General features: G+C 43.7%; 1 protein-coding gene across 3 annotated transcripts in view; it reads right to left on the bottom strand.

Moving 5' to 3' along the window:
* Nucleotides 1–4736: 4736 nt before the first annotated feature.
* The window catches only part of MPV17L (MPV17 mitochondrial inner membrane protein like), a 127960-nt gene continuing 119252 nt past the window's right edge, over nt 4737–13444 (bottom strand). For all 3 annotated transcript variants that reach the window (XM_075840067.1, XM_075840068.1, XM_075840069.1), the window contains one exon: nt 4737–5449. In XM_075840067.1, coding sequence (XP_075696182.1) covers nt 5249–5449 — 201 coding nt within the window. In that variant the 3' untranslated portion in view covers nt 4737–5248. The remainder of the gene's footprint in view (nt 5450–13444) is intronic.

The raw sequence follows: 13444 nt of genomic DNA, 5'->3' as shown, positions 1-13444 counted from the left end.
ATCTGGTCCCGGGGCCTCTTGTACATTTATTTTATTTAATTTAGCTTGGACCATATCTACATTCATCCAATTCAGTATATCAACTGATATATTAACAGCACTGGCACCGGCCAAATCAGCTGCTATTTCTTCTGTTGTATATACAGAGCTAAATAACCCATTTAGTAACTCTGCCTTATCTTGATCCCCTGTGACAAACTCCCCATTACCACTATCTAGGGGTCCTACATGTTCAGACCTTGGCTTTTTTAGCATTTATGTATTTAAATAATTTTTGGGGATTTGTTTTACTATCCTTGGCCACCTGCTTTTCGTTTTGTATTTTTCTGATTTTATTACCTTTTAACAGGTTTTATTAAGCTCTTTATAATTTAAAAAGTCTACAGCTGTAACCTCAGATTTGTATTTTTCAAATGCCCTATTTTTGTCATGTATTGTCCTTTTTACAGAAGGTGTAAGCCATGTGGGGTTTCATTTTAGTCGTTTATACTTGTTACCTATAGGAATACATTTTGCACTTATAATTACCCAAAGTAGATTTGAAAATCTCCCATTTACCACCATTTGTACCATTATTTGACATTAGTTCTTCCCAGTCTATATCCTGAATTGCAGCCCTCATCCTGGGGAAATTGGCTTTCTTAAAATTAAGTGTTTTTGTCCTCCCAGCCTGTGTTTGTTTTTTACATTATAGGTAAAATGTAACTATATTGTGATCACTGTTACCAAGGTTTTCACGAACATTGACATTCCCAACAAGCTCTGCATTATTAGAATTGACCAGATCCAACAGAGCTTCACCTCTAGTCGGGACTTCCACAAAGTGGCCCAAAAATTTTTCCTGCAACAGCTTGAGGAAATATCTCCCCTTTGCAGTTGAAGCCTAACCATGCCATCAATTAATATCCCGGTAATTAAAATCTCCCATTACTACTACATTACCAGCCTGTGCAGCCCGCTCAATTTGTTTATATATTTGAGCTTCTATCTCTTCAGTTATATTGGGGGTGTCTATAGATTACACCAAAAGTCATTTTTTCATTGTTTACCTCCCTTTGTATTTCCACCCACAAGGTTTCAACCTCCACACAATCGTCAACCACTATTGTCTCTGTCACACTCGCCTTCATATCACTTCTCACATACATACACCACCGCCTCTCCTATTTGCCCTGTATTTCCGAAACAGTGTAAAACCCTGTAGATTTACAGCTCAGTCGAGTGAAGAGTCTAGCCATGTTTCAGCAACACTAGCTATATCTATATTTTGTCCCAGTACCAAGGCCTCCAGCTCCCCCATTTTGCTTGCTAGACTTCTGGCATTTGTGAACATACACTTCAACTTGCCTTTAAATGTTTCACTTTCAGTATCAGAAGTGTGATTATTTGACATTATTTGGGCATTTTTATTTTCATTGCTGTATTGTAACAAATGGATCTCCTTATCCTGTTGTCCAGTCCTCTCCCCAGTCTGTTTCTCTCCCACCAATATAGTCTGACCCCTCTCTAACCTGACTACCCCTTTATTTTCTACATTGACCTCCCTCCTCAGCCCTAGTTTAAATACTCGGCCACCCCAGCTAGAACTCTCTCCCCCAGCACAACAGACCCCCTTCCATTTAGGTGCAAATCATCTGTAGAATACAGTTTGTACCCCAATGAAAAGTCAGCCCAGTCCTCTAGGAAGCAAAAGCCTTCACCTCTACACTGAGACTTAAGCCATGCATTTAACTCCCTGAGCTCCCACTGTCTTTTCTGTGATGCGCATGGCACAGGCAGTATTCCTGAGAATACAACCTTGGAGGTCCTTCACTACAGCTTGTAGCCTAGTTCTTTAAAATTATTTTTACGGCTCCTCCACATACCATGTATTCTATCGTTGGTACCCACATGGACCACGACAGCTGGATCATCTCCAGCCCCTCCCAGTAATTTATCCATCCGTTCCACCACATGCCGAACCCTTGCACCAGGGAGTCTGTAAACCATTCGGATGAGGCGGTCTTGGTGACAAATTATTCTATCCATCTTCCTGATTATAGAATCCCCTACAACTACCAATTGTCTTGCCTTACCTGCATTACCATCCCGCCGACTACTAGTTGGGTTGTTAGGGAGATCAGTATCCACTAGGGCTGCCATTTCTGAGACCAACACCCTCGCATCATCCCCCAACCTGGCAATTTTGCTTGGAATATCAGAAACAGGATTGGCATTCCTTTTTTTGGACCCCTTTCTACTGCCCCTAACTACATTAACCCAGATACTTGCTAGGTCCTGCTGACCCATGTCTTCACCCTCCAGGTCTACCCCACTAACTTCTTGCTCATTGAGTAGCATGCTCTGCTCAAGATTGTCTATCGCCCTCAGTGTTGCATTTTGCTCCTCCAGATCTCTAATCGAACTTCCAGGTGAACAACATGCTCACATCTGCCACAGCAGTATTCACCCTGGAACACCTGCTCCAGTCGTGTATACATAAGGCAGACTGTGCACTGAAGAAAACCTCCAATCTTGTTGTCCATTATCCTAGCTACAAAAAAACAGTGAACAATTGTTAAAGTAAAAGAAAAGAAGAGTAATTACAGGGGCTTTAACTCCTCTTTTCAACTCCGGTTTTATAACTCCACTAATATCCCAAGGCGCTTAATTCAGCTGGCCCAAAAACAGAGAAAGCTCAACTGGGGCCTGCAGGCTAATTTATATCACCTGAGAGCAGTTAAAGAGGCTCTGTCACCAGATTTTGCAACCCCTATCTGCTATTGCAGCAGATAGGCGATGCAATGTAGATTACAGTAACGTTTTTATTTTTAAAAAACGAGCATTTTTGGCCAAGTTATGACCATTTTTGTAGTTATGCAAATGAGGCTTGCAAAAATCCAAGTGGGTGTGTTTAAAAGTAAAAGTCCAAGTGGGTGTGTATTATGTGCGTACATCGGGGCGTTTTTAATACTTTCACTAGCTGGGCATTCTGATGAGAAGTATCATCCTCTTCTCTTCAGAACGCCCAGCTTCTGACAGTGCAGATCTGTGACGTCACTCACAGGTCCTGCATCGTGTCGGCCACATCGGCACCAGAGGCTACAGTTGATTCTGCAGCAGCATCAGCGTTTGCAGGTAAGTCCATCTTACCTGCAAACGCTGATGCTGCTGCAGAATCAACTGTAGCCTCTGGTGCCGATGTGGCCGTCACGATGCAGGACCTGTGAGTGACGTCACAGATCTGCACTGTCAGAAGCTGGGCGTTCTGAAGAGAAGAGGATGATACTTCTCATCAGAATGCCCAGCTAGTGAAAGTATTAAAAACGCCCCGATGTACGCACATAATACACACCCACTTGGACTTTTACTTTTAAACACACCCACTTGGACTTTTGCAAGCCTCATTTGCATAACTACAAAAATGGTCATAACTTGGCCAAAAATGCTCGTTTTTTAAAAATAAAAACGTTACTGTAATCTACATTGCAGCGCCTATCTGCTGCAATAGCAGATAGGGGTTGCAAAATCTGGTGACAGAGCCTCTTTAACCCCTCTCCCTAGTCAGCTGATCAGCAGGAAAGAAGCTGCAAAAAAAAAAGTTTTTTTTATTGTGTCAGTTTTTGCTATCTTCTATTTGTAAGCACTCAATTCTATTATCTTGCACACGCAGCAACACAATACGGTTTTATAACTCCACTTATATCACAAGCCACTTGATTTCAACTAGCCCAGAATAGTTCAATTATTGGTTTGGACTATATATATGTATAATCATTTTACAATGCCAGATTTTTTTCTGATCATAACAAAATTATGATTATTAGAAACATGAAATGTATGGCTAATACAAAAGTCCTCAGAAGTTCTAGTGCAAACTTGAAAGAACATTCACAATGACTGGTTAGAAAAGACCCTTCAAACTGGCCATCGCTGATCGGCCTACTATAAACTGTGGGAATCTTGTAGATGACATTAAAGAGGCTCTGTCACCAGATTTTGCATCCCCTATCTGCTATTGCAGCAGATAGGCGCTGCAATGTAGATTACAGTAACGTTTTTATTTTTAAAAAACGAGCATTTTTGGCCAAGTTATGACCATTTTTGTAGTTATGCAAATGAGGCTTGCAAAAGTCCAAGTGGGTGTGTTTAAAAGTAAAAGTCCAAGTGGGCGTGTATTATGTGCGTACATAGGGGCGTTTTTAATACTTTTACTAGCTGGGCGCTCTGAAGAGAAGTATCATCCACTTCTCTTCAGAACGCCCAGCTTCTGGCAGTGCAGATCTGTGACGTCACTCACAGGTCCTGCATCGTGTCGGCCACATCGGCACCAGAGGCTACAGTTGATTCTGCAGCAGCATCAGCGTTTGCAGGTAAGATCGACTTACCTGCAAACGCTGATGCTGCTGCAGAATCAACTGTAGCCTCTGGTGCCGATGTGGCCGACACGATGCAGGACCTGTGAGTGACGTCACAGATCTGCACTGTCAGAAGCTGGGCGTTCTGAAGAGAAGTGGATGATACTTCTCTTCAGAGCGCCCAGCTAGTAAAAGTATTAAAAACGCCCCGATGTACGCACATAATACACGCTCACTTGGACTTTTACTTTTAAACACACCCACTTGGACTTTTGCAAGCCTCATTTGCATAACTACAAAAATGGTCATAACTTGGCCAAAAATGCTCGTTTTTTAAAAATTAAAACGTTACTGTAATCTACATTGCAGCGCCTATCTGCTGCAATAGCAGATAGGGGTTGCAAAATCTGGTGACAGAGCCTCTTTAAGTAGTAATATTAATTGTGTCCACCAAATGGCTTTCTAAAGTGGTAACTGGAGGGCTCCTCATAAGATAGATGTCTCAGCAATCTAGGAGTAGAGGATCAAGTGCTGCAGATTTACTAAGTTTTATTTTATTTATTTTTTTACAGAAATGCAATCTTCCTTTACTTTGCTCTTCTGATGATTTAAAACTAAATACTGTACCATATCCTGCAATTTTCAGCTCTTCAGTTCACAGTTTTGGATTATATTGAATTTTTTGTATGTTTAGTATGTTTTGTGGACTCAGTTTGCACACTACATAATGTGCCTCTAATTTATCGCAGACAATGATCAGTGTGGGCAGGAGAATCGCTAATAACATGTATCCGTGAGATAACCGCATATTTGAGCCGTGGACTTTTTTCTGAAGGATGTTGTTTACATCAGGTTATGTTGCATTAGAAAATTAAGGACCATGTCTGGAATTATAACCTCTGCAGCAACATTTATTCCTCCTTTTCTTCTTTTTCTCTTCCAGTTTCAGGGGTACTTTTATTGCCGATGATTGGTATGGTCTGAAGAAACCTCGTAGTCATCTGATCAATGTCTCGGTTACGTATGTAGCAGAGAAATGTGGTCCACAGAAAAGCGCATACCCCAATGTAGGCAGTTCTGACGACAGGAGGTATAATGCTGAAATTTATTGTCTGAAAATGTAAATACATAGCAATGAAATATACAAAAGACAAGACAGAGAAAATTGTGCATGCATTCCTGCCTAAAAGCTATGTAATACTGAAACCCCAACAAACATATATAATGTGTTGCATTAATCTGAAAATTGATTAACTGCATTCATTGAATCTGCTTATTTAAGGAAAACAAGCTAGTGGGTGCTTCTGTACCTATTGAATGTCCCTCAGATCTCTCTGCCTTACATACTAAAAATACTGTACATACTAAAGTGCTATGTATGCAGTCACCTGGTCCGATTCAGCCAACAAATCCAGCAAAATGCTCAGTTATCATATGTGCCACATTTAAGCAGCACCCTGAACAAGGGTAGAGAGCGCAGATCGGCTAATTCTTTGCTATTTTTTTTGTCTTGAGGCATCCTTTAGATGGTTATAGTGTAAAGGATCTGCCTGACACAGCTTCTGTGTCGACGCCCGTGGTTACTCACTCTGCACCTGCTCCTAAGTCTGGTCGAGTGACCCCTTCTTCCACCAATCAGTCGGGGAGGCTGAGGAGTGGGAGAGCCTATCACAGCCTGGCCAGACGGAGCTAGCTCCCGCCCTCTGTCTATTTATACCTTCACTTCCTGCTCCTCCTTTGCCTGTGATTCTTTCAGTCTGTTTCCTGGCTCTGCTGCTGCTGCTTACTACTTGTCTTCTGCTTCATATTGACCCTGGCTTGACTACTATTCTCCTGCTCTGCGTTTTGTACCTCGTCCACTCCTGGTTTGACTCGGCTCGTTCACTATTCTCCTGCTCTGCGTTTTGTACCTCGTCCACTCCTGGTTTGACTCGGCTTGTTCACTATTCTTGTTGCTCACGGGGTTGCCGTGGGCAACAGCCCTATTTCCCTTAGCTTCTGTGTACCCTTGTCTGTTTGTCTGTCGTGCACTTAGTGAGCGTAGGGACCGTCGCCCAGTTGTACGCCGTCGCTTAGGACGGGCCGTTGCAAGTAGGCAGGGACTGAGTGGCGGGTAGATTAGGGCTCACCTGTCTGTCTCCCTACCCCGCCATTACAGGAGGTTGACGCCTCCGAGGTGGGAGTGGGTGCTGTCTTGTCCCAGGGTACCAGGTCCCTCACCCATCTCCGTCCCTGTGCCTACTTCTCCAGGAAGTTCTCACCCACTGAGAGTAACTACGACATTGGCAACCGCAAACTCTTAGCCATTAAATGGGCATTTGAAGAGTGGCGCCACTTCCTGGAGGGGACTAGGCACCAGGTTACGGTCCTTACCGACCACAAGAATCTGGTTTTCCTAGAATCTGACTGGAGGCTAAACCCGAGACAAGCTCGATGGGCGTTATTTTTTACTAGATTCAACCTTTTGGTCACATATAGGGCTGGGCCTAAAAATATTAAGGCTGATGCACTGTCGCATAGCTTCATGGCCAGCCCTCCTTCGGAGGAAGATCCTGCTTGTGTTTTGCCCCCAGGTATAATAATTTCCTGTGTTGATTCTGACTTAGTTTCCAAAATTGCGGCTGATCAAGGTTCAGCTCCCGGGAACCTTCCTGAGAACAAGCTGTTTGTTCCCCTGCAATTCCGGCTAAGGGTACTCAGGGAAAATCATGACTCTGCACTATCTGGCCATCCAGGCATCCTGGGTACCAAGCACTTCATTGCAAGAGACTATTGGTGGCCTGGGTTGCTTAATAGGTTCCCGACCGCTGGCTGTATTTATACGGCCAGCGGTCAGGGTCTCTGAAGTCCGCCGTATAGACTAATTTCCCCTGATTTTACTCCAAGGGTGAAGGAGGGAATGGGTGGGGGGTGGATGTCATGTTTGCATGTTTTATAAAGTTCATCTGCTGAATAGCTCCATTTGCATAAACCTGCAATTTCTTATTTTAGAAAACCCCAAAAAATAAATTCCCATTATACCCCTAGATGAATATTTTGGGATTTCTGCTTCAAGAGCAGATATTTTGGAAGTGTTATAGAAACTCTTTTGAGTTTTGTAAAACCAGCTTTGAAAAAAAGCGATTTGTGAAATAAGCTTCTTCTATCGTCCGCCCTCCTACATCTCTTATGTGATAATAAGGCCCACATATTTGGTATCCCCATGCACAGGAGAAGTGGCAGAATGTGAAAGGAGATTAATTTTGGCCGTGGTCTATAATGTGTGTGAAAAATGCTGATATAAACTGACGCATTTGCTAAAAAATTGCTAATTTTATTTTGATCCATCTTATTCAAGAAACTTTCAGAAGAAAACTGGACTGTCTAAAAATATGATAAAACCCTTGAAGAAAACCTTGTGGGGTCTACTTGTGTGAAGGAAGTCATTTATGGGGTGATTCTAATGTTTCAGCAGCATTACGCCCCCAAGAAAACAGTATGCTGCTATAAAATCAAATGCAGAATTCCTGGACCAAAAAGCCTCCTTTTATGCCAAGCCCTGGCACATGCCCGCACAGTGAATAAAGCACACATATTTGGTATCCCCATGCACGGGAGAAGTGGAAGAATGTGAAAGAAGATGAATTTTGTCCGTGGTCTATACTGTGTGTGAAAAATGCTAGCCTAAACTGACGCATTTGCTAAAAAAGCGCTGATTTTATTTTGTTCCATCTTATTCAAGAAACTTTCAGAAGAAGACTGGACTGTCTAAAAATATGATAAACCCTTTGAAGGAAACCTTGTGGGGTCTACTTGTGTGAATGAAGTCATTTATGGGGTGTTTCTAATGTTTCAGCAGCATTACACCCCCCAGAAAACAGTGTGCGGCTATAAAATCAAATGCAAAATTCCTGGACCGAAAAGGCCAAAAAGCCTCCTTTTATGCCAAGCCCTGGCACATGCCCGCACAGTGAATAAGGCACACATATTTGGTATCCCCATGCAAGGGAGAAGTGGAAGAATGTGAAAGGAGATTAATTTTGTCCGTGGTCCATACTGTGTGTGAAAAATGCTAGCATAAACTGACGCAATTGCTAAATTCTTGCATTTTTTTCCAATTTTTCCCACTTTAGAGAAAAAAATAAAAATTATATATACTGACAAATGCCACTAAAACAAAGCCCTATCTGTCCTTTAAAAAGAGTGTAAAATTCAAAGATGAACTTTATTCACCTGTAGAGTTATAGTCATCTAAAGAAGCGCATATCAAAATTGTGAAATTTGCTCTGGTCGTTTAGCTGTAAAACAGCCTAGTCCTTAACCGGTTAAAGACGTTAAGGCCTACGTCGCCGCTTGTGAAATTTGTGCTAGGTCCAAGACTCCCAGGTCCCGACCAGCGGGCTTACTATGTTCTTTGCCTATTCCCCAGAGGCCTTGGACCCATATCTCCATGGATTTTATCACCGATCTGCCTCCATCTCAAGGCAAGTCGGTGGTATGGGTGGTAGTGGACCGCTTCAGTAAGATGTGCCACTTTGTGCCCCTCAAGAAACTGCCCAATGCTAAGACGTTGGCTACCTTGTTTATCAAACACATCCTGCGTCTCCATGGGGTTCCTGTCAATATTGTTTCTGACAGAGGGGTACAAATTGTTTCATTGTTTTAGAGAGCCTTCTGTAAAAAGTTGGAGATTGATCTGTCCTTCTCCTCGGCCTTCCATCCTGAAACTAATGGCCAAACAGAGAGGATTAATTAGTCTCTAGAACAATATTTAAGGTGTTTTATATCTGACTGTCAATATGTTTGGGTCTCCTTCATTTCCCTCACTGAATTTTCCCTTAATAACCGGGTCAGTAACTCGTCAGGGGTCTCCCCCTTTTTCTGTAATTTTGGGTTTAATCCAAGATTCTCCTCTGTTTTACCTGGTGGTTCCAACAATCCCGAGGTAGATGTCATTCATCGGGAACTGTGCACAGTCTGGGCCCAGGTTTGGAAGAACCTAGAGGCGTCTCAGAGCATACAAAAGACTCAGGCAGATAGAAGACGTTCTGCTAACCCCTTGTTTGCGGTCGGGGATCTGGTGTGGCTGTCTTCAAGAAATTTGCGCCTTAAAGTCCCATCCAAAAAATTTGCTCCCAGGTATATAGGGCCGTACAAGGTCATTGAAATCCTTAACCCTGTCTCCTTCCGACTGGAGTTACCCCCGTCTTTTCGAATACACGACGTGTTTCATGCCTCCCTCCTGAAACGCTGCTCCCCGTCCTTGGCTCCCTCGAGGAAACCTCCGGTCCCTGTTCTCACCCCTGAAGGGGTAGAATTCGAGGTGGCCAAGATTGTGGACAGCAGAATGGTCCAAGGCTTTCTCCAGTACCTGGTCCATTGGAGAGGATACGGGCCTGAGGAGAGGACTTGGGTACCCGCCCGGGATGTTCACGCTGCAGTATTGCTCAGGAGGTTCCATCTTCGGTTCCCCTATAAGCCAGGTCCACCTAGAAAGGGTCCAGTGGCCCCTCATAAAAGGGGGGGGGTACTGTAAAGGATCTGCCTGACACAGCTTCTGTGTCGACGCCCGTGGTTACTCACTCTGCACTTGCTCCTAAGTCTGGTCGAGTGACTCACCTAGTTCCAGTTCCCACGATGAACTGAGCTGCTCCACGATGGGATTCTTGCGTAGGCCCTTCGAGGCACCACTGGAAATATAAAATTTCCTCAGGGCACCCCTACCAAAAATTGTTTCGAGAAAGACAGAAAACAGCTGAAAACAAGCACTACACTCTCACTAAAATGAACATCAGTCCGCCACACACAGATTCCCCCTGTAGATAGGGCCACACAGCTCCCTTGTAGGTAGTGCCACACAGCCCCCTGTAGATAGTGCCACACAACTCCCTGTAGATAGTGCCACACAGCCCCCTGTAGATAGTGCCACACAGCCTCCTGTAGGTAGTGCCGCACAGCCCCCTTGTAGGTAGTGCTTCACAGACCCCTGTAGACAGTGCCAAACAGCCCCTTGTAGGTAGTGTCACAAAGCCCCGTGTAGGTAGTGTCACACAGCCCCGTGTAGGTGCCACACAGCCTCGTGTAGGTAGTGCCACACAGCCCCCTGGTAGGTAGTGCCCCACATACCCCTTGTAGGTAGTGCCACACAGCCCCCTTGTAGGTAGTGCCATACAGCCCCCTTGTAGGTAGTGCCACGCAACCCACAGCCCCCTTGTAGATGGCACCCCCTCTTCCTGTAGATAGCACCACTGTAGCTACCTAAAGGAGCGGAATCCCCCTGTTGCCGGGGATTCCGCTCCTGGAGCGCTCGCTTGATGTCTCTCCATATATGAACAGTGACATCAGGGGCAACTCCTGAAGCAGAATCCCCATCCACAGCGTTGACGAGGCTGTGACCGAGAATTTCTCTCCAGGAGAAGCCCCTGTGTCTGTCCATTTATGGACAGTGACGTCACTGGCTTCGCCTGGATTGGAATTCCCGGTCACAGCAATGGGATTTCCACTCGAGAAGAAGCCCCTGATGTCTTTGTCCATTTATGGACAGTGACGTCAAGGGCTTCCCCTGGAGTGGAATCCCCAGTCACGGATTCGGCAACGCTGTGGACAGGGATTCCGCTTCAGGAGTTACCCATGATGTCACTGTCCATATATGGATAGTGGCATCAAGCGCTCCATTCAGGAGCGGAATCCCCGGCCACACGGGGATTGGGAGCTGTGACAGCTGCAGTGGCTGCTAGTGACGCTAGCTTGAATGGGCGAGATCGATATCAGTATTGATCTCGCTCGTTTAACCCCTCAGATGCGGCGCTCAATAGCGAGCGCCACATCTGAGTGGTTTTGGATAGAGGGAGGGAGCTCCCTCTCTCACCCCACCGGCATCCTGAGATAAGATCGCAGGTTGTTGGTGAATACTATGGCAGACAGGGCCTAATAAATGCACCCAGGTCTGCCTTTAGTTAATGCCTGCTAGGCCATGCCAAAGGCATGAGTACATTGCCCACATGGCATCGCCTAGCAGATGCCTGTCCGTTCTACACGGACAGGCAGTAAGGCCTTATTCACACGAATGTGTTAAACGTCCGTGTGACGGCCATTGAAACAACGACCTATATAATTCCATGTGGCCGTTCACACTGCCGATGTTTCAACGGTCTGTGTGAATTGTCCGTGAGAAAATAGGACATGTCCTATTTTTTCATGCTTCACGCATCCCCCCATAGACTCTGGTCTATGGGGGATGCGTGATTTTGCACCCCGCAGCACAGAGCACGGATGCACCTCGGATGTGAAAAACGACCGTTTTTCACGTCTGAGATGTGCAACGCCTGTGTGAATCTAGCCTAATACACAGCAATACAAAAGTATTGCAGTGTATTATAAAAGAGATGGGATGATCGCATAGTGAAGTTCCCTGGTGGGACTAGTAAAAAAGTAAAAAAAAAGTTTAATAAAGTTAATAATAAATAAACAAGTGGGGAAAAAATTAAAAACACACTTTTTCCCCTTACAAAATGCTTTATTATTAAAAAAAATAAATAATTACACATATATGGTATCGCGGCGTCCGTAGCGATCCCAACTATAAAGTTACTACATTATTTAACCCGCTCGCGGAATGCTGTAAAAAATAAAATAAAGAACAATGCAAGAATTGCTGTTTTCTGGGAATCCTGCCTTAAAAAAAATTTGATAAAAAGTCGCATGTACTCCAAAATGGTGCCAACAAAAACTACAAGTCGTCCCGCAAAAAAAAAAACCCTCATATAGCTGCATCGGTGGAAAAATAAAAAAGTTTTATGTGTAAAAGTAGTAAAACATAAAAAATCCGTATAAATTTGGTATCATTGCAATCGTAACGACCCGCTTGAATAAAATTATTGTGTTATTTATACCACACGGTAAACGGCATATATTTAGGACGCTAAAATGGGTGGTGAAATTGCTGTTTTTTTTCTATCCCCCCCAAAAAAATAGTTAATAAAAGTTAATTCATAAATTATATGTACCCCAAAATGGCGCTATTAAAAAATACAGCTTGTCCCGCAAAAAACAAGACCATATACAACTATGTCGGCGCAAAAATAAAAAAGTTATAGCTCTTTGAATGAGACGATGGAAAAACGTCAAAAATATCTGGGTCATTAAGGCCGAAAATAGGCTGATCACTAAGGGGTTAAGTCTAAAATTTGACAATAGTTATAGGGATAAGAAGAAAGGGAAACTGATGACCTCCAATACATAAAAGAGGTTGTGGTCTTGTTGTAGAAGACAGTATATCATTCAATAATATGAGGCATATGCAATTTGCTAATTTTATATGATATAGAACAAAGGAGATGCCAAATGGATTTGTATATAGTCAAATGAAGTTGCTCCTATGTATTGAGAATAGTACAACTATTAGAAATACTTAGTCAAAAATCCTATAATACGGTTTACATTGATAATGATAAAGAAGGCAAGGTGTAAATAAATCTATCAGAGAAAGGCCACGAAGGTAAACCCTTCATTAAGGCTATTGGGGTTCAAACTGCTGAGGCAATGAATCCAACGAGCCTCTTCCTGTAGCAGTTTACGATCAAGATCTGGGTCCAAGTTTCAATTGTGTAATACCCCAGAATTGGAGGGTTTTAGTATTCCCCTCATGTACTGCTGTAGCATGCCGTGACAGGTAAGTGTCTTCTTTCCTATTAACTGAACTGATATGTTTAGAGATACGTCTTCTAAGTTCCTGAATAGTTTTCCCTATGTATAATTTCACCGTGTAAATGACTCCACTACTCTGGCAATTCATGAATTGTTTAATATGATAAGTTTTATTATCAAAAGGGTTGGAATTTTTTTTTGTAGTTGGCATTAGAGGACAAAAAACAACATCTGCCGTAAGGATGATGTAACGTCTATGGCCACGGTCCGTCGTTCTGCCTTAAACCTCGACGGCCATGGACATCTTAGCTGCTTGCAGCGTCGTCCTCCTGTGAGGCACCGGCACTCACTTCCGGACATGGAGACTATCTCCGTTTCGCGGGCGCGCCCTTAAAGGGCCAGTGCGCGCATTTTGCAGGAAGTCTGCAATCTAGCCCAGGATGCCCTGGGCTATAAAAAGGGCTCTGCCCTCTTGCTCTTTG

Source organism: Rhinoderma darwinii, chromosome 10 (assembly GCF_050947455.1).
Source record: "Rhinoderma darwinii isolate aRhiDar2 chromosome 10, aRhiDar2.hap1, whole genome shotgun sequence".
In the NCBI taxonomy this organism is placed as follows: domain Eukaryota; kingdom Metazoa; phylum Chordata; class Amphibia; order Anura; family Rhinodermatidae; genus Rhinoderma; species Rhinoderma darwinii.
This window is presented reverse-complemented; position numbering and strand designations above follow the sequence as displayed.